General features: G+C 33.3%; 1 protein-coding gene across 1 annotated transcript in view; it reads left to right on the top strand.

The window, feature by feature from the left end:
* The window catches only part of LOC132746977 (tyrosine-protein phosphatase non-receptor type 13-like), a 78,306-nt gene that overhangs the window by 24,500 nt on the left and 27,581 nt on the right, over positions 1 to 26,225 (top strand). The window contains exons 7-21 of the mRNA XM_060736269.1: positions 2,124 to 2,225; positions 2,807 to 3,032; positions 4,366 to 4,550; positions 5,328 to 5,577; positions 6,164 to 6,293; positions 9,546 to 9,705; positions 10,268 to 10,342; positions 10,731 to 11,050; positions 13,438 to 13,729; positions 14,328 to 14,381; positions 14,792 to 15,015; positions 15,352 to 15,440; positions 17,448 to 17,566; positions 18,491 to 18,564; positions 23,749 to 23,975. Of these exons, the coding sequence (XP_060592252.1) occupies positions 2,124 to 2,225; positions 2,807 to 3,032; positions 4,366 to 4,550; positions 5,328 to 5,577; positions 6,164 to 6,293; positions 9,546 to 9,705; positions 10,268 to 10,342; positions 10,731 to 11,050; positions 13,438 to 13,729; positions 14,328 to 14,381; positions 14,792 to 15,015; positions 15,352 to 15,440; positions 17,448 to 17,566; positions 18,491 to 18,564; positions 23,749 to 23,975 (2,527 nt within the window). The remainder of the gene's footprint in view (positions 1 to 2,123; positions 2,226 to 2,806; positions 3,033 to 4,365; positions 4,551 to 5,327; positions 5,578 to 6,163; positions 6,294 to 9,545; positions 9,706 to 10,267; positions 10,343 to 10,730; positions 11,051 to 13,437; positions 13,730 to 14,327; positions 14,382 to 14,791; positions 15,016 to 15,351; positions 15,441 to 17,447; positions 17,567 to 18,490; positions 18,565 to 23,748; positions 23,976 to 26,225) is intronic.

The raw sequence follows: 26,225 nt of genomic DNA, 5'->3' as shown, positions 1-26,225 counted from the left end.
TACTCCTTGCAGAGAGCATTATCACTGAAGTTTTGTAGAGTAGTGTACTTTTGATCATTTACTCCTTGCAGAGAGCATTATCACTGAAGTTTTGTAGGGTAGTGTACTTTTGATCATTTACTCCTTGCAGAGAGCATTATCACTTGAAGTTTTGTAGGGTAGTGTACTTTTGATCATTTACTCCTTGCAGAGAGCATTATCACTGAAGTTTTGTAGGGTAGTGTACTTTTGATCATTACCCCTTGCAGAGAGCATTATCACTGAAGTTTTGTAGGGTAGTGTACTTTTGATCATTTACTCCTTGCAGAGAGCATTATCACTGAAGTTTTGTAGGGAAGTGTACTTTTGATCATTTACTCCTTGCAGAGAGCATTATCACTGAAGTTTTGTAGGGAAGTGTACTTTTAATCATTACTATTGCTCACTGAAGTTTTGTAGGGAAGTGTACTTTTGATCAGAGAGCATTGCTCACTGAAGTTTTGTAGGGTAGTGTACTTTTGATCATTACTTTTTTCTGCATTGCTTGAGGGTTAAGTATACTTAGTCACAGAAAACATACTATTATATTATCATATGTCAGTGATACTAAAATAGTTAAACTATCATGGGAGCACTTCTCGCTAAAGTAATAAAGTCAACTGCTTACAGTAAGCTGTGCATTCATGAAAAGTATACTAGAATAGACTTGATTTCCAACTGAAAGGGAAATAAGATCAAGTATAATATTTTTAATTTGTCTTCATTTAGGAAAAAAACCCCACTAAATTGTGCTATGTTGAATTAATATACAACCATTTGAAAAGAAACTTGACCTATATATAATTGATGATAATTTCAAAGCAGTTAAAATAAATGATTTATTTTCGTGAAAAAAGTGGTTATCACATTTCATTCACAACCAATTATAAGCTATTAAGTTTAGTTGAACATTAAAAATAATTAATGATTGACATATGACCTTTTTTATGTCAGTTTTCTAAAATTTCACACTAGAGAAAACATGATATGGTTGAATATCATTTGAATGAAAAAAATATTTAGCATGCCGAAAATATAATAAGGTTGTTTATCAATTCAATGACAATATACTTTCAATAATATCAGAAAAATTTGAAACCAACAGTGTGAAAATGTTAGCTTGTCTTAATCAGGTCGTTGGTTATACAGAAATTCTCCAGTCTTAAACTCAGATCTCAGGTATTTAATTGGTCAGAAACTGCCACAGAATGTACACTGACCAATGAAAATACAGAGATCTGAGACAGAACTCAGAAATAAAGTTTTATAACCTCAAGGCAAGCTTTTAATAGGAAACTCTGGTTAATTGATTAATAAATGTTTGCCGTTGGACGGCTGGGCGCAAACAATTATGTAACATTTCTCAAGGGATTTCATCCAAATTTATTAACATAAGAATCAAAGACAATGTCATGAAATACTTTGTTGAATATTGGCTAGATAAGAAAATTATAGCCCTTTGTTTGTTTATTTCACATATTGTTAAGTAATCGTGGGGGAAAACCTTGTTTTGTGACTATTTCCTCACCAAGGTTTTGCCTATTCTAAATCAAGTACATGTATGTTCTATAGTAGTCATATTAAAGATGCTGTTAGTTCAAAGATGAAAAAAAAGTAGCTTTTAATACTTGAGATTAAGCTAAGAAAAAGAAGGCAAAAAAAGCAACGCTTGAACGATAAAAGGAAAATAATTGTCATAATATTTCAGTACTGTTGTATTTTTCACATTCAAGGAAGAAAAAAAGGTAAATTATTAGAGTGTACAGAAAATGTAGAACTATGCTAAGAAAGTTGAAAAAATGGCAGTCCAGTAAAGTGATGAATTGACAGACTGATAACACCATAATTACCTTAAAACTCAGTTACTTAATGCTACTCTCAACATGCACTCACATCTGTTTCCCACCCTAGCCCCCCTACCCACATTTTGTCCCAGTATTCATTTTCTTTCAGTAGACATTTACGGTGACATAATGCTTGAATGACATCTATATCAGTGTCAGGTATGCCCTTTATGTTATCCTGAGTATGCAGTTCTTTTATTTATAATTTCATATAAATCAGCATTATTAATATAAGAATAAACATATTGTCATATTTTCCAGGTATGTGGCCTCCAAAAGGAGCATTTAGGTAGAGGATTAGATAGAAGCTTCTCTAGAACGGTGACCAACCTGTACAAGACAGTCCTTGGTCTTGAAGGACAGGTGAAATATATATTATAAATCTTATATTTAGAAAATGATTTATCTTTATAAACTTATCTATATTTGGTTATGTCACACATTGTACTGCTGAATGTAAGCAATTTAAGTATTTATATTGACGTTAAGCGTGCAGGGGGGCATGATGGGGCAACTGCTTCTACCCATGTGACCAGTGCAGACTACGATTGGCTGGCACTGTACTGTCTAATCATGGTCTGCGCTGTTCACTATTCAGTCAGTACTTATTTTGAAATTTTTACCTAAAATTTTTTACAAAAAAATGGTTTGATGGGCAAGTCCATTTAAGATATTTAGCATGGAAAGTGTTAGTATATTATTCAAGCATAAAAGAATACTTTTTGTATAATATATATGTACATGTCCTTTTAAAAATATTTTGTGAAATTTTTTGGCCATATATTTTTTAGATTCATACAAATGATTAATAATGTTTACTTCAGGTGTTGTACCAGTTATTTTGAATATTCTATAATAGTAGTCACATTATTGTTATTTATGTTACTATAAACAATTTGTTACCTCTTAGCGGAAAAATTGATGAATCTTTTTTTTTTTTGAAGTCTGAAGAAAATGTAGCAGACCAGAGTTTTACAAGTAACACAAGCCGCCAGAATATTTCGCCACGAGAACTTACAGTTGACAGGTCGAGAAGAAAACAGAAAAAATCTCGAGATAGTCGGAAGAAGAGAAACCCTTCTCCGGAACATTACAGGTCAAGGTCACGATCACGTTCGAGAAGTAGGTCAAGGTCACTTTCAAAACATAAAGGTCATGGAAGAGGAGCAGGTAGGTTGATTCATAAAATAAATGTTGAAACTTGTTTCTTTTGAAATTCTTGTCAAAGCTAGATTTAATTTGACTGTGTTGCTACTATTTTTCAATCTGATGTCAAAAGAGTTGAATTGATATTGAATGCTTGCTGTTATACTGAATGAACATCACTAATTCCGCGTCATCACTTATTTCACGATAATGGCATATTTTCATGTGACCAGTGTTAAAATTGGCCAGAATTGACATATTTTATTCAAACACCTAAACAACTAAGTTTTTGCGCAAAATATTTTAAATCTGTAGATTTTGACGTAAAACAGAACAACATTTTACAAACTTCTGCAATAAGCAACAATAGTTTGTTAAATTTGTGCATACGTCTGAAACAATCATCATTTTCTAAATGTTCTTTTTTGTTGAAAGAATAAATTTTGAGTTTTTAAAGTAAAGATAGTTTTAATATTTAAAATTAAGCAAAATAACATGTAGAAATTTTGACTAAAACATGAAAAAACTGAAATAAAACACCATTACCATGAATTAAATGATGACATACAGTTTTCAAAATGGCTGACATATAGTCTACATCTTGCTCATTAAAACTGATTTTGACTGAATATATTGTTGTTTCCTTGTGTCATACAGCAGAAAATACCTATTTGTTACAGCTTATAACAAGTTTTGTACTATAAGTTTCATGTGTTGTTTTCTTTCTGGGTTCAAAGCGTTAAGTACCGTGAACTAAGAGGAGCACAGTATAGTATTTATAATTGCCCATATTATTATAGTGATAAACAAATGATAGATTTTTTAAAAAAAAATTAATTTTTTTTGAAGAACAGACTGGATTAATTCCACATTTTAATACATAAATTAACCCATTAAAAGTAAGACCAGCACAAATATAAATTCCGCATTGCAAATTGCCATGAGTAAATAATGTTTTATTGACGAAACAGATGAAATGTTTATGATAAGGTTATCAGCTGGTATTCAATATGTTTTCATGTACAAATAGTTTATAGCCCTTATCTCTTGATTTAAAGGGGATAAACAACTAGTATTTGTGTAGGAAATATATTAATGGACAATATGGGAAATATGTATTTTCAAGTATTTGATTCAGAAAAAAAATTCCTGAGTAATAAGCATTTTCATATTAATTTGTAATATTTACTTCTTTAAAAAAGTCCAAAGGTGCAATATCAGCATGTATTGTATTCATTTGGCTTTGGACATGGAAATGGGATTGTTAATTTTCACGATAACAGTCTCTTGTTTTGTTCTTTATAAAATGTTCAGAACCAGTTCGTTGAACAATTAAAATTTTCTAATCTGCTTATAGATTCCCCAGATTCCGGTTATCACAGAGTTACGCCACTACCTGGTGCACCACACCTACGGTCAGGGGATGAGAATTACAGCAGGGAGCCACACCCTGATTTAATATCGACAGATTACGCCACTGGGCGATCATATCATCTCTCAGATATCACATTTAGTGCTTCACAAAATGGTCATCCATCTAATGTATGTATAAGTATATTGTACCGTATAGTTTCCAATAAACCCCCAACCACCTTTCTAATAAGCGTCCCTCCCACCACATTTTGTAGGGAAAAAAACTTATACTTGATAGATTTATAATCCTATATGATAGAGCAATCCAAGGAATCTAAATATTTTTATTTAAAAAATTGCAATTAATGACACTTCAGTAATGTAAAATCATTAATAAAAATATAATCCTGTATTATATGTGTATAAAGCACATTTTTATGATTCTAATTCCCCCCCTCCCCTCCCTGAACACCCCAACCACCCATTTGAAAAAATGCAAGGCCCCCTGGGGCATAAGTGTAGACAATATGATATTTTATTTATTTGATTTTATGGCAAGTTAAAGGAAGAATTGTTTGTAAGAGGAAATTGTAATGATGAATCTTGCATTTTGTTATTTAATATCATATGTTTAGTTAAAACACTGTGTGGAGTTTGTCAGTTTGTCAAATTTTTGTATTACAATAATAGCAATAATAGTTATCTAGCCATTAGTAATATATTACCAAGTGGTTGCTGAAGATAAGAGAAAAATACATAATTTCAAGAAAATGAGGGTTACTGGTCACACAATTTTTAGAATTTATTATCAAATTCTAAATCACAAACTTTGATATCTAAAATTGTGTTTTTAGAACATCTTTTCTTACATCTTTTGGAATGGAAACCCACCAATTAAGCCTAGTGCTAGGATATAACTGAAACCTATGACTTTTGACTAGCAGCTTGACTTTTATGTATTTACAGAGAGCAGGGACATCATCCAATCACCATCATAATAATCATTCACGACCATCCAATAGAAACAGCACATCCGCGAAAGCCAATGACAATCCAGCATTCAAGAAATACCTGAAGTTAAAGGAAAGGCAAAGAAAGTTGCGAGTATTACGTCATGACGCAATGAGTAGTGATGCCTCAGACGAGCTGTCAGATATTGTGATGGACCACATATCAGAAACAAGATCGGTTAGATCTGTAGGGCCACGTAATAATGGTAGGTTGATTAAAAAGATTGTTTTGACCAACTTAGGGAATGAAAGGGTGAGGGTGTTGGGCATACATATACCTTACCTATCTACCTGTAAACTGACAAACCAGTGTAATGTGTGGGGGCACGTTTTTTCTTTGATTTCTGCTCCCATTAGTTAATTGTTATTATTGCTGATTCTGAATCATTTGTCCCCTCACTTCTGTAAGTAGTTGAAATCTTTGATATGAGAAAGCTATCATGCATGGTTGCAGAATGCCTATGGTTCAACACAGACAACAGCTTGTGTTAAATTGTTGCAGTGTGACTTCAATTTTAATATAAACAATGATGTCTAAGTTATAGTGTTAAGTGATATTGTATTAAATAATGTTAATTCTAATCTGCAATGAATGCTTCTATATATTTTTCAGAATTTTTTATCAGTAATGTTATGTTTGAGGGATACATCCATAGAAGGATTCTTTCATTTTCCCCTTAATGGTTTAAATACATGTTCAGTATTTTGATTTGATTTGAATTGAGTTATATTGATCTATTGATATGTATGTCACTATATTTGTACATGATATTTATCATTGCATCTTTAAAGGTGTATACCACCCTGATGTACATATGAGGTACGGGTCTAACTCAGCACTGAGGATAGGAAGGGACTCGGACAGGGAGAGTGTTATTAGCAGCGATGCATCAACATATGGACCTGATCACCAACCATTTAGGTTAGCTTCTATTGGTATTGTTAACTGGAAATTTAAAAAAATATCTACTATTCATTGATTTTTTTTCAAACTACCGTATAAGTACTTATTTCTGCGGGCTTAATATTCTGCGATTTTTTTAAAGTAAGGGGTTTTAAATTTCTGCGAATCTTATTTCTGCGGTGTCATCATTCTCGCATTGATGTTTTTATTTCTGCGTTTTAATTTAGATAATTTAACATAACTAACCGATACAAACAGACAACATTTCAAAGTTTGTTGATGTAACATGTATATTTCTTCCGGTAAACATGCAGACGACTTATATTGTGTTTCATCGTAATCATCATATAATGGTATATAAACGTTTATAAACAAAAATCAACAACGTGAAATGACAATAATTAATTGTAATACTGCATGTCTATAAATATGAAGTGTGAAAAATAAACAACGGTAAGATCGCACATAGCCACAAGATATTGTGCAAATACAAAAGGGTATGTTTATTGCACCCGTCAAACTATAACAGTTTTATTTTACAAAAAATAAATCAAGCTTATGGTGAGCGAAAATCATACAAACATGATACTTTTTTAAACAAAAAGAACAAGTTAAGTAACTGTTTTCTAATATTTTATTCATGACGGATACATAAACTTTAAGAAAAATTCCCATCTACAAAAGCCAATAACAGTACATGGTAATGTAATTAAACAATACCGGTAGTTGACATATTCCGACATAGACATAGGGAAAGGCTAAATTTTCTGCGGTTTTTAAATCTGCGGTGTCGTTATGAACCGCAGAAATAGCAGAAATAAAGTTCCCGCAGAAAAAAGTACTTGTACGGTATATGAGTAGATAGAATGTATTTTGTTAAAATTTCTTGCTAATATTGTTATTAACATGTTAAGTATATAATGTTACAGTTGAGTATGCAATGTTTCGTTTGGGTTATATGCACTCTAATATTCATGGTAGCAGAAATATCTGAATTTGCTTCATAAAAAGATAAAATGAGCCGTGTCAAGACAAAACCAACATAGTGCGTTTGCGGCCAGCATGGATCCAGACCAGCCTGAGCATCTGCGCAGTCTGATCAGGATCCATGCTGTTCGCTTACCATCTCTATTACAAGTAGAGAAACTGATAGCAAACAGCATGGATCCTGATCAGACTGTGCGTATGCGCAGGCTAGTCTGGATTCATGCTGGTCGCAAACGCACTATGTTGGTTTTGTTGTGACACGGCTCAAATATATTGTTATCATACAGCAACATTTGTTAATATCTGAGTAGTCACCTACTTTTATTAGCTCACCTGTCACAAAGTGACAGGGTGAGCTTTTGTGATCGCTTTTCGTCCGGCGTCCGTCCGTCGTCCGTCCGTCCGGCGTCCGTCCGTAAACTTTTACTTTAAATGACATCTCCTCATAAACCACTAAGCCAATTTCATCCAAACGTCACAGGAATGTTCCTTTGGTGGTCACCTTTAAAAATTGTTCAAAGAATTTAATTCCATGCAGATCTCTGGTTGCCATGGCAACCGAAAGAAAAAACTTTAAATATCTTCTTTTAAAAAACTATAAGAGCTAGAGCTTAGATATTTGGCATGAAACATCTCCTAGTGAGTGTCTACCAAGTTTGTTCAAATAAAAGCCCTGGGGTCAAAATTGGCCCCGCCCCGGGGGGTCATTGATTTTCCCTATATGCATATAGTAAAAACTTAAAAAATCTTCTTTTAAAGAACTCAAAGAGCTATGGCTAAGATATTGAGCATCAAACATGTTCTAATAGGTGTCTACCAAAGTTTGTTCAAATAAAAGCCCTGGGGTTAAAATTGGCCCCGCCCGGGGGGTCATTGATTTTCCCTATATGCATATAGTAAAAACTTAAAAAATCTTCTTTTAAAGAACTCAAAGAGCTATGGCTAAGATATTGAGCATCAAACATGTTCTAATGGGTGTCTACCAAGTTTGTTCAAATAAAAGCCCTGGGGTCAAAACTGGCCCCGACCCAGGGGGTCATTGATTTTCCCTATATGCATATAGTAAAAACTTAAAAAATCTTCTTTTAAAGAACCAAAAGAGTTAGAGCTAAGATATTTAGCATGAAACATGTTCTAATAAGTATCTACCAAGTTTGTTCAAATAAAAGCCCTGGGGTCAAAATTGGCCCCGCCCCGGGGGGTCATTGATTTTCCCTATATGCACATTGTAAAAACCTAAAAAATCTTCTTTTAAAGAACTCAAAGAGCTATGGCTAAGATATTTAGCATCAAACATGTTCTCATAGGTGTCTACCAAGTTTGTTCAAATAAAAGCCCTGGGGTCAAAATTGGCACCCCAGGGGGGTCATTGATTTTCCTTATATGTGTATAGCAAAAACTTAAAAAAATCTTCTTTGAAAAAACCCAAATAGCTAGAGTTAAGATATTAAGCATGAAACATCTTTTAGTGAGTGTCTACAAAGTTTGTTCAAATAAAAGACCTGGGGTCAAAATTGGCCCCGCCCCGGGGGTCATTGATTTTTTTTATATGTGTATAGCAAAAACTTAAAATCTTCTTTGAAAAAACCCAAATAGCTAGAGTTTAGATATTAAGCATGAAACATCTACTAGTAAGTGTCTACAAAGTTTGTTCAAATAGAAGCCCTGGCCCGGCCCCAGGGGTGTCATTGTTTTTAACTATATGTGTATAGTAAAAACTTTAAAAAAATCTTCTTTTAAAAAGCCCAATGAGCTAGAGCTTAGATGTTTAGCATGAAACATCTTCTTATGGGTGTCTACCAAGTTTGTGCAAATAAAAGCCCTTGGGTTAAATTGGCCCTGCAACGTTGGGGTGGGGGTTGGGGGGGGGCCTATATACAGGTGAGCGACCTCAGGGCCATCATGGCCCTCTTGTCTAAATATCTGTCACTGCTACAGATTTTGAATTCTCTCTATGTGTAAGAAAGCTGCCCAGCTGGCTTACTAAAGGTTGGTGGTTTTTCTCCAGTATGGGCTTGGATATGACAAGCACTGGTGGAAATTTTGGATCTTCTTAAATCAGTAATAGGCACCAAGATATCACTAAAATTTGTTGAAAGCGGCATAAAAACAAATCAATAATAGAAAGTAGCCATTTTACCATAACAGTGTTGGTGTGACTTAAAACACTAGAAAGTAATAATTAATTGGAAATTTATGGTCATTTTGATCATGCATAGTGTATTTTTTTGTAACATTTGGGTATGTCTCATTAACTAGACTTGTGATATTTGTGTAACACAGGGCTACGGCTGATGTCAGTGACCCATATATCCAGCAGTTACAGAAGTTGTCATCTGCCAGACCACCTCAGCTGCCAAAGTTTGATACCCACCAACCACATACCAAGCACAAGAAGAAAACACAACCAACACCTCAACAAACAGCCAAACAAAAACCAAGGGTACTTTTGTTGTTCTTATCTTGATGAAATGTAAAATGTACATTAAAGGCCCATTAAGCCCCCAAAAATGCTATCAACTTTTATTTTTCAAAAACTTTTTTATTTTTGGTATCTTGTTACATTTTCCAAAAATTTATTCATTGGCCATATATATGAATTATCTTTTTGCTCCTTTTGCTCTTTAGCCGTTGGTATAATTATAGTGATTTAGTATTTTGTACGGAAGTCAAAATACTATTTTGCTTACATTTTGCAACCTTTGTGACACATTATTGCATGTTAAGCCCTATTATCTTCAGTTGTTTAACATCTAAATTGCTCTAAGTACATTATTAAAATATTGTTTAACACATATTTACCATTTGTAAAGAATTAAATTACTGATTTCTGAGGTAAAATGTGTCTTTAAACTCAGTAGTATAAGATTGATGTCAAATTTAGTTTTGATTGCAAGTGAAATAGTTTATACAAGATGGTAATTGGAATCATCCCAAAGTTAGATTTTATGATTAGAAAATGCTACCGAGGTCAGATAATAACTAAGGTATTGTATTTTTTGCAGGATTTTTATGGTCCCGAATTTATACACAAGTCAACAAAACCTATACAGCGAATACCACTGGCTCTCCAAGGGGAGGTAACACATAGATTTAATAATAACATGACCTATAGTATCAGAGTCTTAATATTTGTAGTTATGCAGAAATTATTGTAGCGTTTAAGCAGAAGATACTGAACTTTGTAATGAAATTTCATTTTAAATTTTGATCAGTTCCTTGTGATAGAACCCTCTTAAAAATGGACATCTAGAAACTATGTATAGACTTTAACTGAACGCTTAAAACACAAATTTTTATATTATTTTGCGAAAACTTTATCATAAACAATATTCATAATATAATGAAAATATGTTTATAATTCAATTCTATTCAATTCAATTCAGTGCCATTGAGTATAACGTAAATGATTCAATTCAATACAGTATAATGAAAATTAATTTATAAAGTAAACATATTTATTTATAGAGTCGGAAAAATCCTGGACGGGTATGTCGAGTAGTCATAGTGTTACTGAACGGTCAGAAGATGGAAGCTATGGTTGACCCGAGTACAACAGGTCAACAGCTGTTTGAAGCTGTTATTACAGATATTGAACTACCAGAGTTCTACTTCTTCGGGATGACCTATGTCAATGATAATGAGCATTTCTTCATCTCTGGTGAGCAGAAACTCCACAAGGTGGCGCCTGATGGCTGGAAAGAGAGCTGGAAACGAGAGGCAGCACCTGTGACATTCACTGTTTACCTGAGAGTGAAGTTCTATGTGGACAATCTCACTGTTTTAAAGTAAGATTAAGCTTGTATTGGACTTTGATAAACTTAAAGATTTTAATATCCACTTTTTGTTACCTGTTGAATTGATCATTCAAAATAGTGTATTTTTAGCTCACCTGTCACAAAGTGACAGGGTGAGCTTTTGTGATCGCTTTTCGTCCGGCGTCCGTCCGTCCGTCGTCCGTCCGTCGTCCGTCGTCCGTCCGTAAACTTTTGCTTTAAATGACATCTCCTCATAAACCACTGAGCCAATTTCATCCAAACTTCACAGGAATGTTCCTTTGGTGGTCACCTTTAAAAATTGTTCAAAGAATTTAATTCCATGCAGAACTCTGGTTGCCATGGCAACTGAAAGAAAAATCTTTAAATATCTTCTTTTAAACAACCCTAAGAGCTAGAGCTTAGATATTTGGCATGAAACATCTTCTAATGAGTGTCTACCAAGTTTGTTCAAATAAAAGCCCTGGGGTCAAAATTGGCCCCGCCCCGGGGGGGGGGGGGGGTCATTGATTTTCCCTATATGCATATAGTAAAAACTTAAAAAATCTTCTTTTAAAGAACCATAAGAGCTAGAGCTAAGATATTTGGCATGGAACATCTTCTAGTGAGTGTCTACCAAGTTTGTTCAAATAAAAGCCCTGGGGTCAAAATTGACCCCGCCCCAGGGGGTCATTGATTTTCCCTATATGCATATAGTAAAAACTTAAAAAATCTTCTTTTAATGAACTGTAAGAGCTAGAGCTTAGATATTTGGCATGAAACATCTTCTAGTGAATGTCTACCAAGTTTGTTCAAATAAAAGCCCTGGGGTCAAAATTGGCCCCGCCCCAGGGGGTCATTGATTTTACCTACATGCATATAGTAAAACTTAAAAAATCTTCTTTTAAAGAACCGAAAGCGCTAGAGCTAAGATATTTGGCATGAAACATCTTCTAGTGAATGTCTACCAAGTTTGTTCAAATAAAAGCCCTTGGGTCTAAATTGGCCCGGCCCCGGGGGGTCATTGATTTGCCCTATATGCATATAGTAAAAACTTAAAAATCTTCTTTTAAAGAAACGTAAGAGCTAGAGCTTAGATATTTGGCATGAAACATCTTCTAGTGAATGTCTACCAAGTTTGTTCAAATAAAAGCCCTGGGGTCAAAATTGGCCCCGCCCCAGGGGGTCATTGATTTTCCCTATATGCATATAGTAAAAACTTAAAAAATCTTCTTTTAAAGAACCCAAAGAGCTAGAGCTAAGATATTTAGCATGAGACATGTTCTAATGGGTGTCTACCAAGTATGTTCAAATAAAAGCCCTGGGGTCAAAATTGACCCCGCCCCAGGGGTCATTGATTTTCCCTATATGCATATAGTAAAAACTTAAAAAATCTTCTTTTAATGAACTGTAAGAGCTAGAGCTTAGATATTTGGCATGAAACATCTTCTAGTGAATGTCTACCAAGTTTGTTCAAATAAAAGCCCAGGGGTCAAAATTGGCCCCGCCCCAGGGGGTCATTGATTTTCCCTATATGCATATAGTAAAACTTAAAAAATCTTCTTTTAAAGAACCGAAAGCGCTAGAGCTAAGATATTTGGCATGAAACATCTTCTAGTGAATGTCTACCAAGTTTGTTCAAATAAAAGCCCTGGGGTCAAAACTGGCCCCGCCCCGGGGGTCATTGATTTTCCTTATATGTGTATAGCAAAAACTTAAAAATCTTCTTTGAAAAAACTCAAATAGCTAGAGTTTAGATATTAAGCATGAAACATCTTTAAGTAAATATCTACAAAGTATGTTCAAATAAAAGCCCAGGGGTCAAAACTGGCCCTGCCCAAGGGGTGTCATTGTTTTTAACTATATGTGTATAGTAAAAACTTAAAAAATCTTCTTTTAAAAAACCTAATGAGCTAGAACTTAGATGTTTTGCATGAAACATCTTATGGGTGTCTACCAAGTCTGTTCAAATAAACAAATAAAAGCCCTTGGGTAAAAATTGGGCCGGGGGGGGGGGGGCTATATACAGGTGAGCGACCTCAGGGCCATCATGGCCCTCTTGTTATTTGATTATTTTGTTTTCAGCATTAATATCCAAGTTAACATGTAGAATGAAATAGTTCAGAATTGAATTGAGATGTTTATAAAAGTATAGGATGGTGCTTGACTCTCAACCCAGGAATCATTGGTTCGAGTCTACCTATAATGACAATATTTCCTTGTATGGCACCAGTACGAGTTTGTTCCAGCAAGCGGAGTTGTACAAATAAGCTTAAAGCTCTATACACAACTGAGCTAACATAAATAATGATTAAACTAAAAGTAAAGAAATAATAATATTGCTGGATATAAAACAGAAAGAATAATTCTATGTGTCGTAATATCAGTTTTATATCCTGCACCATGATTTCTATTTTTAGACATGAGACAACCAGACATCAGTTATATCTACAGTTAAGACGAGATATTCTAGAGGAGCGTTGTTTGTGTGATGAGGAAAAAGCTCTTGGCCTGACAGGCCTGGCCTTGCAGGCAGAGTATGGTGACTACAATAAGGACACCATGGGAAGGAACTATTTTGTACCTGAGCACTACTTCTCAGAGAGAACATTAAAAAGGCTTGGTACAGGATACGCCAGAGATCATGCTCCAGATACACATAAAGAACTGGCTGGTATGTCAGAAGTCGAGGCACAGATGGAATTTATCAAGGTAAAAGGCGAAACATAGTCTTTCCTAATGAAATAATGATATTGTACCAACATTTATGAGTCTATTGTCAGATTATGTGTATTATTTTTGAAAAGAAATATAATCCACTGATTTCTTCTTGATGACAAGACTATGACGAGATTGTAAAAAAAAAAATAAGAAAACAAACAAAAACAACAACACTTAACAACAAGACACTCAATGGTCAAACAAGAACTAAATATTGACCAATGAAAGCATGTTACAACTTTGTGACCTTTCTAATTAAAAGAGAATTATAAATGCCTATCACACATTGCCAACTATTTGCAGATAAGACTGATACAACCACAGTATTCATATGTGTTACACAACAGAAATATCCTATGTTACAATCCTTTTCATAATATACCATAAGATCATTAAAACAACATAATTTTACAGTTTTTAAATTTTGTAAAAAAAAATATCATTAGATGAAACAGTATATTGTTTAATGGTTTGATAAATATAAAAATCATGCAACGATGAACTTAATCCATAAATTATAGATAAATAAGTCTTCATTGTACAGAAAAGTAAGGTTTTATGGGATTCAGTTTTCATTTTACTATTGCAGCTTGTTCAAGGACATTTACACGAGTATGGAATTCACTTCTATAAACTCCTTAAGGTTAGTATTACTGATAAAAAAAATTTACAATCACCGCTGGTCACCATTATTCCTAGTGTTATAATTGAAAGTGAGTTTCTTCTACATTGTTACAGACAAACCTGTGCTTAAAACCACCTTTGAATACAGATGACCCTGTAAATAATGGCCACTCTTCAACAAACCTTCATTGATTAAATAGAACAAAGTAACCTCCAAATAAAGACCACTTGTCTATAAAGGTCATGTTTGGTCTCTCTTTAATGTGGCCCTTGTTCACAGGTTTTACTGTATATTAAAAAAAGTTTTTTAAGTTAGTGAAGAAGTATTTTTAATTTGGTAACAATTAATGAAATAAAAAATTAGATGTTTTATTTGTTCCAGGTTTTTGCCACTATAATGATGAGTTTGACAATTTGCTTAATTTTCAGGAAAAGAAAGGGAAAACTAGCGGAGTGATCTGGGTTGGGTTAGATATGGATCAGCTCACACTGGCTGAGGATGTCAATGGTGAACGTATGTTTGCCCACCAGTATTCATGGTCGGCCATCCAGAAAATCTCATTCAACCGGAGAAGATTCAGTGTACAGCCGAGACCTGATATCAGCCAGATGAAACCATTTAAAATGAATTTCTACACCAACTCTTATAAAAAGTTAGTTTAAACTATTCTCCTTTTGTAAAAAGCACATGTCAAAAACTTATGATGTAGTTTTCTCTCCTTTTTGTTTCTAGTTTGAATCCAGAAAGAGATTATGAATTCTTCCTTGTGAGTAAACTCAGGAATCGTTGATTCCAGCGCTTTTAAGTATTGAAAATTGAATACCGCTCAAGCTGGTGCTAGGGGGAGTTGAAAATGTTGTACTTTTTCATTGTCTTTCATTTACGAACTCAACCAAATGAAGTCTACCCAGCTTATCCTTCTGAATAGAACCAGAGAAAAACGGAAGTGAACTTGTAACTTAAATCCTTTTTGTTTTGGCTATTACAGAGGCCAGTACCTGTTGAAGTTCTGTACAGCACAGCACAGTTTCCAGCTGAAAATCAGGACAAGACTGGCAGCTCATGATGGTGTAACAGGTATGTGTGGCAATGTTGTTTTTTTCTTCTCTTTTTCTCTTTTGTTGACAAAATTTCTCCCAGTCTAGTTACAATACTGAATATTTTATAGATTTCTTCATTTATTTGATAAATTCAGGTAGTAATCTAGAGGCTGATTATAGTACACATTTAGTACAGTTAAACATGTGTTAAAGACCACCTTTGAATACAGATGACCCTGTAATTAAAGGCCACTCTTCAATAGCCCTCCATTGATTAAATAAAACATAGTAACCTCCAAATAAAGACCTATTGTCTATAAAGGTCATGCTTCGTCTCTCCTTTGGATGGCCTTTATTCACAGGTTTTACTGTCAAATTTTATTATTATAAATTTATTTTACAGATTTGAGACATGAGGAACATAATTATGAGTATAGGAGATATGTTTATTTTAGTAATGAGGAACATATGAGTATAGGAGATATGTTTATTTTACAGATTTTAGTCATGAGGAATATATGAGTATAGCAGATATGTTTATTTTACAGATTTGAGACATGAGGAACATATGAGTATAGGAGATGTGTTTATTTTAGTAATGAGGAACATATGAGTATAGGAGATATGTTTATTTTAGTCATGAGGAACATATGAGTATAGGAGATATGTTTATTTTACAGATTTGAGACATGAGGAACATAATTATGAGTATAGGAGATGTGTTTATTTTAGTCATGAGGAACAAATGAGTATAGGGGATGTGTTTATTTTACAGATTTGAGCCATGAGGAACATATGAGTATAGGAGATATGTTTATTTTAGTCATGAGGAACAAATGAGTATAGGAGATATGTTTATTTTACAGATTTGAGTCATGAGGAACATATGAGTATAGGAGATATGTTTATTTTACAGATTTGAGTCATGAGGAACATATGAGTATAGGAGATAAGTTTAATTTACAGATTTGAGTCATGAGGAACATATAAGTATAGGAGATATGTTTATTTTAGTCATGAGGAACAAATGAGTATAGGGGATGTGTTTATTTTACAGATTTGAGCCATGAGGAACATATGAGTATAGGAGATATGTTTATTTTAGTCATGAGGAACATATGAGTATAGGAGATATGTTTATTTTACAGATTTGAGTCATGAGGAACATATGAGTATAGGAGATATGTTTATTTTACAGATTTGAGTCATGAGGAACATATGAGTATAGGAGATATGTTTATTTTACAGATTTGAGTCATGAGGAACATATGAGTATAGGAGATATGTTTATTTTACAGATTGAGTCATGAGGAACATATGAGTATAGGAGATATGTTTAATTTACAGATTTGAGTCATGAGGAACAAATGAGTATAGGAGATATGTTTAATTTACAGATTTGAGTCATAAGGAACATATGAGTATAGGAGATAAGTTTAATTTACAGATTTGAGTCATGAGGAACATATGAGTATAGGAGATATGTTTATTTTACAGATTTGAGCCATGAGGAACATATGAGTATAGGAAATATGTTTATTTACAGATTTGAGTCATGAGGAACATATGAGTATAGGAGATATGTTTATTTTACAGATTTGAGTCATGAGGAACATGAGTATAGGAGATATGTTTATTTTACAGATTTGAGTCATGAGGAACAAATGAGTATAGGAGATATGTTTAATTTACAGATTTGAGTCATGAGGAACATATGAGTATAGGGGATATGTTTAATTTACAGATTTGAGCCATGAGGAACATATGAGTATAGGAGATATGTTTATTTTACAGATTTGAGTCATGAGGAACATATGAGTATAGGAGATATGTTTATTTTACAGATTTGAGTCATGAGGAACATATGAGTATAGGAGATATGTTTATTTTACAGATTTGAGTCATAAGGAAGATATGAGTATAGGCGATATGTTTATTTTACAGATTTGAGCCATGAGGAACATATGAGTATAGGAGATATGTTTATTTTACAGATTTGAGCCATGAGGAACATATGAGTATAGGAGATATGTTTATTTTACAGATTTGAGTCATGAGGAACATATGAGTATAGGAGATACAGAGGATATAACAGATACAGGAAGTGTTCATTCAGAAGATGAACAAACTCTGACAGGAGACCGTGATAGTGCAACTTTACAGGTAATAATTTTATAACACACCATCTACAACTTACTGAAAGCTTATTGCTGTGCAAGTTTGAGGCTTATTCGGACAGCAGAATTTGTGTAATAGATTAACCCGTGCAGAATTTGTTATGAACTGTTGTTAATTTATATACAGTAATTCTATATTAAAAAAAGCACTGATCAACACATTTTTTTGTGAAACTGCACACATGACTGGCCACATATTGCTGAAATAGGTGAACGATTATTCACAACAACCTCAAGTGAGTTGATTCCATATGTTGATGATTTATTGCAACACTAGAACACTTTGTTCTCTAAGTTTATCTTAGTCTGTACATCATTTGATTGGGGGGCATCCGTGGCCGAGTGGTTAAGGTCGTTGACTTCAAACCACTTGCCCCTCACTGCTGTGGGTTCGAATCCCAACAGGGACTTTGGATTCTTTCATGTGAGGAAGCTATCCAGCTAGCTTATGGAATGTCAGTGGTTCTACTCAGGTGCCCATTCGTGCCTGAAAAAAAATGCACAGAGGGGCACCTGAGGTCTTCCTCCACCAGTAAAGCTGGAACGTCGCCAAATGACCTATACTGTGTTGGTGTGACATGAAAAACCCAAGTAAAAAAAAAAAAAAAAAATCAATTGATTAAATTTTTATTTAGACTTGACATGAAAAAGTTAAGAATTTGAGTTGGTATTGAAAAAAACATTTTGTGCTTGTAGTTTTTATCTGTTTTTAACCAAATAGTTCTAATGGTGCTAATAGAATATGCTTCATAGTAATAAGAAACATACATGTACATTAAGGTGTTTCATTTTGCACAATGTAGCTAGATACAATTAAATCCCTTGCAACACAATATATAGGCTATCCATCTTCTTTCAGTAATTTATGTACATTTATGTAACAATGTATTTTTTCTTCTTTAAAAAACAGGATGTAGAAATGGAAGCATCAGGATTTAATGCTACGGACCACATCCCTCAAAAACACCCAGCTGCCTATAGGAAGTATGTATAACCTTATGTTAATACAGATAATTTTTATTTTAGAAAATCTAACCTATCTGTACATTTTAAGGGTGGTGGTAGATAAGGCTGCTTTATAAAGGTGGAAAGTATGTAGTAGAGTTCAGTTTTTTAAGGCCCCAAGAAGGGGGTGGGGATATAGATTTTACCCTGTCAGGTTGTCCTGCTGTTACACTGTCAGTTTGCCCCTAGTCTGACAAATCTGTTGAATGTTTGGACATCTGTGCTGTCTGGACACATTTCTAGTTTATGTTTGGATTAGACTGGTTACTTAACCCTTTACCACATATATACGCGAAACAACGCACTTTCGACGCCCCCCCCCCCCCTTTTTAGGCCTCAAATAGTGAAAAAATGTCCTATTTGGGCCCAAAACATAAGTTTTCGTTTGAGAAATGTTGCTAAAAAAATTGAGCACTTTTTCGGCGCCGCCCCCCATCCAAAAGATACATCAGGGGGTTGCCAGAAGGGGGATGTGCCCCCTTCTGTTAGGGGGGTTTGAAGGGGGGCGGAGTCCCCCTCATCGCCAAGAAAATTTTGGACTTGTGAGAGGCTAAAAATGACCCCAGGTCAATCATAATGTAATGTTTAACCAACGCTGAAAAGCCTTTGACTCTATCTCAATCCCTTGAGCAGTTGCAGCACTTTGAAATAAATTTTGATGGAAAAAATCGAGGCAAAATAGTGATTTTTGGCAATTTTGAGATGTCCCCTCGTTGCCATGGTAACAGGAAATTTAAGACTGAGCATGTCTTTACAAAGGCAATGGTCCAGTCAACATTTGTGCCAAGTTTGATTAGTATTGAAGCATTTTTCGTAGTTTCATAGCAGTTTGAACTTGTAACAGGAGGCTTTTCAGTGAAAACGGCCATTTTTAACAATATGCTCATGGGGGAAAGGGTTAAGAGAGGTGATTGCTAAAGGATATAGTATAAAGCTTGCATGAGCAATTATCTTTACTTTCTACTTAAGGTTATTTTGTTATTAAAGATTGACAGTTTTTACTATACTATTCTTACAGTCAGTTTGGAAAAATGATAGAGGTGTCACTTGGTATTCTGACAGTAGAAACTTACTACATTATGTTTTCTATAATGATAATAATCAGCATGCCTGCATGTTTCATTTGGATTCAACTTTTTGCATATTTGACCTTGGAGAAAAGGAAATAACCTCTTTTATTACAAAGCTAATATAATAGTGTATTGTATTTTCCTGTTGTTGATTATATTACATGTACTAGTATTTCTTAGAACTGTTGATGTTATGGCTGGTTATGGAAAGTTTTAGATTTGTGCCTGTGATATACCACATATGTCTTACAGTATTTACTAATAAGAAGCATCTTGCATTATTACCTATTTAACTGCCTGTATTACAAAACTATAAAATGAATGCTATATAATAATTGAATTACATTGTTGTATAAGTATGGAATTGATAAAAAAAATAGCATAGGATAAATATATTATTACCAAATTTTTGGTTTATACATGTATAAGCTGTATGCTTATAAATATACCTGCTAAGAAAGGCCACATGTTAGCTATAAATTAGGTCGGATAATTATGTCTTTTTTAGATTTATTTGTATTTGATTGTAGAAATTATCATTTTTAGCTCGACTTTTTTTTTTTGAAAAAAAAAGTAGAGGTATTGTTATAGTCAGGTCGGCGTTGCTGTTGCCGTTGCCGTTCCCGTCCCCAAACTTGTACCTGGATCATAACTTTTTTATTTCTTGGTGTATTGTCTTCATACTTGGCCACAACAACCCTTGGGACAAGACCTTTCAGTAGACCACACTAACCTTGACCTTCATCCATAAATGACCTTGACCTTCAAGGTTAAAAGTCCAATTTTTGCTTGTTCATGCTGTTATTGGCTGTAACTTTGTTATTTTTGAATGGATTGTCTTCAAACTTGAACATAATAATTTTCAAGGATATCCCTTAAAAAAAACCCGCCAGACCTTGACCTTCACTCATAAATGACCTTGACTTTGAAGGTCAAATTATTGAAATTTTCATTTTTTTGGCTATTATTGGCTGTAACTTTGTTATTTTTGAATGGATTGTCTTGAAACTTGAACATAATAATCTTCAAAGATAACTGTTAAAAATATACCGAAAGACCTTGACCGTCACTCATTAATGACATTGTCTTTGAAGGTCAAATTATTGAAATTTTCATTGTTTTGGCGGTAACTGACTGTAACTTTGCTATTATTGAAGGGATCAACTTCATATTATAACAGAACATTCTTAAGGACCAGACCTCGTTGTTTATCAAACCCAAATTTGCTTGGGCTCTTTAATGACCTTGACCTTGAATGTTAAATTACTGAATTTTCTCAGATTTGTGCATTAAATGACCATAATTATATATTTATTGGTGTGTGTGTGTGTGTGTGTATATATATATATTTACAACAACAACAACAACAAGAAGATTGCGTCATTGTTTCTATTTATAGAATTGCGTCATTGTTTCTATTTTTAGAAATTGCGTCATTCTTGCTATTTTTAGAAATTGCGTCATTGGTGCTATTTTTAGAAATTGTGTCATTGTTTCTATTTTTAGGAATTGCGTCATTGTTGCTATTTATAGAAATTGCGTCATTGTTTCTATTTTTAGAAATTGGGTCATTGGTGCTATTTTTAGAAATTGCGTCATTGTTTCTATTTTTAGAAATTGCGTCATTGTTTCTATTTTAAGAAATTGCGTCATTGTTTCTATTTTTAGAAATTGCGTCATTGTTGCTATTTTAAGAAATTGCGTCATTGTTTCTATTTTTAGAAATTGCGTCATTATTGCTATATATAGAATTTGCGTCATTGTTGCTATTTTTAGAAATTGCGTCATTGGTGCTATTTTTAGAAATTGCGTCATTGTTTCTATTATAAGGAATTGCGTCATTGTTGCTATTTATAGAAATTGCGTCATTGTTTCTATTTTTAGAAATTGCATCATTGGTGCTATTTTTAGAAATTGCGTCATTGTTTCTATTTTTAGAAATTGCGTCATTGTTTCTATTTTTAGAAATTGCGTCATTGTTGCTATTTTTAGAAATTGCGTCATTGTTTCTACTTTTAGAAATTGCGTCATTGTTTCAATTTTTAGAACTTGCGTCATTGTTTCTATTTTTAGAAATTGCGTAATGTTTCTATTCATATATATATACAAAATATATAAACAAAACTAATGTGACAAGACAGACCAACTAAATTTATAAAAAGGAAACGTTAAGATATGTTCAAACCTTTCTATGTTTGCGTTTAGAAAAAGTAAAAAGTCGAGCGTTGCCACCGCCCGGCGGTGGCTCTTGTTTTCTTCCCTATAAGGTGTTTTTTTAGCAAATTGTTTGTGTTTTTTAAAAAAAATTTTTTGGGGGTTTTGATGATTTTGCTGTTGAAGTTGGCAAGTACTAGTACTGGTACTAAAGTACTTACTATACTTGTAATACTGATTCATGTTTAATGGTTATTTAAACATGGGAGAAAATCTCAAATTTCTAGACAAGCTTTATTGTTACAGTGTAAAGCTGATATTTATAGATGATGTATTGTTCGCCATCCCACTGTACATAGAATAAATTGCTTTAAGTACTTATAAACTGTGTAATTAAGATGTCAATAGATCATTATCTTCAGATTGGTTAATTATTTAACCCAGTACACAATACATCAGTATTTTATTGGTAAACATTTCAAATTCTCACATTACCTCCCTTTAGCTCCGGTTACATGACAAGTCTCCTGCCCTGAGGATATAATAATAGTTGTTTGTGTTCATTGATATTTTATATGATTTAATCGTACTGACAAACTGGTTATTGATGGTGAATATGATAAATTATCAATTATTTAACCGTACACTCATCCTCGAGTTATTTCATGTGTGCTTCCTGTTTCATTGATACCGTGCAATGCATTATCTTTTCACTTTTAGTTAAATGTTTGATAAGTGGTTAGGATTTATTTAATGTTTGGATATATTAAAGTTTTCACTAAGTGCTGCTGCAATAAAAGGTATATCATATATTTTACAGTTTATCCTTAACAACTTGAAATAAGTTTAATTTTATATTAGTTTACAATAATATATTTTGTAAGAGTCTTCACAAGAGGTTTTCAAATGATAACATAATGAATTATGAGTTGATGCTTAAAAGAAATTAACTAATTAAATAAATATTAATAATAAAAATAAAAAAATAAAAAAAAAACTTGTAGAGTGAATCAAGATTTTTTATAAAATTGGGTTAAAAAAGAAAGAAAGACATTTGTAAATTATATAAATCCTAAAATAATGTATGACCTTGTCAATAAAATGTTATGCAAATACCAGTATGATTTGAGTGTTGTCCTCAGACATGGGGAGTGCTGGCATAGTGGTTAAAATGCTTGCCTTTCAACGTGTGGATTGTGAATTTGAGCCCTACTGGGGTTACTTACAGAGTTACGACCATGTTTCTTGATAATTATAATACCATAATTAGTTCCACGAAAATGACTCAAATAAAATAAAATAAAATATGCTACAAGCTTTCTTCACAAACAAGCTTAAACAAATAATATTTGATCTTTACTCTTGCTGAGACCGAAAATGACTAGCATTTGTCACCAGTATAGGTCCAGGCCAGCCTGCACTTCGGTGCAGCCGGACCTTGTACAATACATTTGGCTGATAAAATCAAAATTTTCATCCTGATGTCCCTAAAAATTGATAATAGACAGTTTCAAAAATGAAAGATGGACTAGTCCATTACAAAAATTTATCGGGTTAAAGGTTGAAATTATCTTATAAATACTATAATTATACTAGTAGTCTTTTTTGGATGACTTTTTTTACACAGAAACTTATTTCTTACTAGATTTGTCATTGGTTATTTGCATAACAAATAGAAAGTGATTGTTTACAGGAAACATTGATATTATATGACCATAGTTGGAAAAATGAGTGTGAATCAAACTGAAACTTGTGGTTAGCCACAAACTTTCATTCTTTGTATTAAATTTAAAATCTTGATATTTATAAGTGCATGATGACATTATGTATTTTAATAGGGTTTTTAATTACTTTTACCTTTTGAATTTAATCATATACACATTTGTATATTATTGCATGTAATTTATTATAATGTATGAATATTGCATGTTTTGTTCAGCCCGCCTCCATATAGGCCCGATATGAGTGCCAGCATGATTGAATTCCCCGTTAATACACATGATAACATGGTACCAGTACAGCATGTGCCCCGCAGTGCTACAACAAGTCACATTGATGAGGTCGGGTACCAGCCAGGAGTTAATCCAGCTATTCATGAGTCGGAACCAGTCTCTGAGGAAGATATTCATGCAGAGAGTGTCCAGCCAGCCATGGCTTATGTTATAGGTTTGCATGCATATTTTAATGTAATATTAATTAACCCTTAACCAGCTGAATTTCTATAATAGATTTGTCCTGTTTTGAATTTGGAACAGTCCATTCAAGGTCTAAGGGAGTTAAGTATTAAAACACATAAAATTAGCTACCACAAGTATAGAGCCATGTCGGACTGGACTCACCTGCAAGCTGGTCTGGCTCTGTACTGGTCACAAAGGCTTATAAATTTTGGTTACAGCAGGGTAAGGGTGAATAATGTTTCTTGAGGAACATAAACTTTAATATGATAAAATAGAAAATTTTGTACCAGTCTGAGGTTGAATTCAGCCAATTAGATTACAGGGCCATAGACTGGTCTACAAAATTGAAATAAATGAATTTTGACATTGACATTGAATATTGCATACACTTACAATTATGATTATATTAATATGAAGGCAGGAAGTCAATTTATTATTATCCCCCGCCGAAATAGTCTCCGTCCATCCGACCTTCCGTCCGACATTTTTGTCTGGAGCATATCTCTAAAAGTATTTGAGTTATCAAATTGAAACTCCATAGGTGGATAGACCTCATTGAGGAGGAGTGCAGTGCACAAGAATGATAACTCTACCCTGCATAATTTTTTAGTTATTGCCCTTTGTTATTTTTCAAAATTGATTTTTGTCCAGAGCATAACTCCAAAAGCCTATGAGATATCAACATGAAACTTCATAGGTGCATAGATCTCACTCAGGAGGTGTGCAGTGCACAAGAATGATAACTCTACCTTTCATAATTTTTGAGTTATTGCCCTTTGTTATTTTTCATACTTAATTTTTCACCTTAGTGGAGCATAACTCAAAAAGTGTTTGAGATATCAACATGAAATGTCATAGGTGGATAGATCTTATTGAGGAGGAATGTTGTGCCCAAGAATGATAACCCTTCCCTATACAATTTTTGAGTTATTGCCCTTTGTTCTTTTTCATGCTATTTTGTCCAGAGCTTATCTCAAAAAGTATTTGAGGTATCAACTTGAAACTTCATAGGTGGATAGACCTCATTGAGGAGGAGTGCAGTGCACAAGAATGATAACTCTACCCTGCATTATTTTTGAGTTATTGCCCTTTGTTATTTTTCAAAATTAATTTTTGTCCAGAGCATAACTCAAAAAGCCTTTGAGATATCATTATGAAACTTCATAGGTGCATAGATCTAACTCAGGAGGTGTGCAGTGCACAAGAATGATAACTCTACCTTTTATAATTTTTGAGTTATTGCCCTTTGTTATTTTTCATACTTAATTTTTCAATTCAATTTTTTTCTCAAAAAGTATTTGAGGTATCAACTTGAAACTTCATAGGTGGATAGATTTTACTGAGGAGGGATGCAGCACACAAGCATGATAATCTACCCTGCATTATTTTTCAGTTATTGCCCTTTGTTATTTTCAGCCATCAGTATTCACATAGGTTTCAAATCTGTAATCACTAAAGCCATCAGTTTTCATTACCAAAAGACCTCTTAAAATGGAATTATTCTGCTCTACTACATATACATTCTTCCAATGAGCAAACACATTCGGCGGGGGATGGCCATGTTGACATGGCTCTTGTTTATAATTTATAATTTATCTTTATAAGTAAAAATAGAGAAAAATAAAGTAAAGTGAGTAAAATCTTGTCTTTTTTATAGCATTTATTCATGCAAAGTTTAGAGGAAACATTTTATTAAGTAGAATAAATTATTTGTTATTACAAATGAGTGAATCAATTGATTATGTATTTAGGTGTGTAAATATTAAAAATACCTGTATATTATACATATTACAATGAGTTGTAAGTATTTGGTTACATTTTAATATTGTATGTTGAAGGAAATATCGTTGTAGAAAGAGCATGAGATTAAAATGTTTAAAGAAGAACCATGCTCTTTTGCTGAGCATGACTTGCATCATGATGGTTATGAAGAAATTGTTCATTATATTAACATGTGAATAAAGTTTGAATTAATTTCTATGCATGGAACTTTGTATCAATACTAAATACTATATAGAGGATATTAAAGGAGTAGGTTCAATACTAAATTTATTGAACAAGTTCAATAAAAATTATATCATGCTAGCCTCTGGTGTGTCTGATATAATTTTATTCAACGAGTTCAATAAAATTAGTAATGAAGCTACACGAATATAATATTTTATTTATCACATACCCAAAATAAAGACTGTTTAAAGTGAAAAAGAATAATTTTTCATTGGCACGCCTATAGTGTAAT

This window comes from Ruditapes philippinarum, unplaced genomic scaffold (genome assembly GCF_026571515.1).
Source record: "Ruditapes philippinarum isolate M1 unplaced genomic scaffold, ASM2657151v2 ctg85_1_1_1_1, whole genome shotgun sequence".
NCBI lineage: Eukaryota > Metazoa > Mollusca > Bivalvia > Venerida > Veneridae > Ruditapes > Ruditapes philippinarum.
Note: the sequence above shows the minus strand (reverse complement) of the source record. Positions and strands in the feature narration are given on the sequence as shown.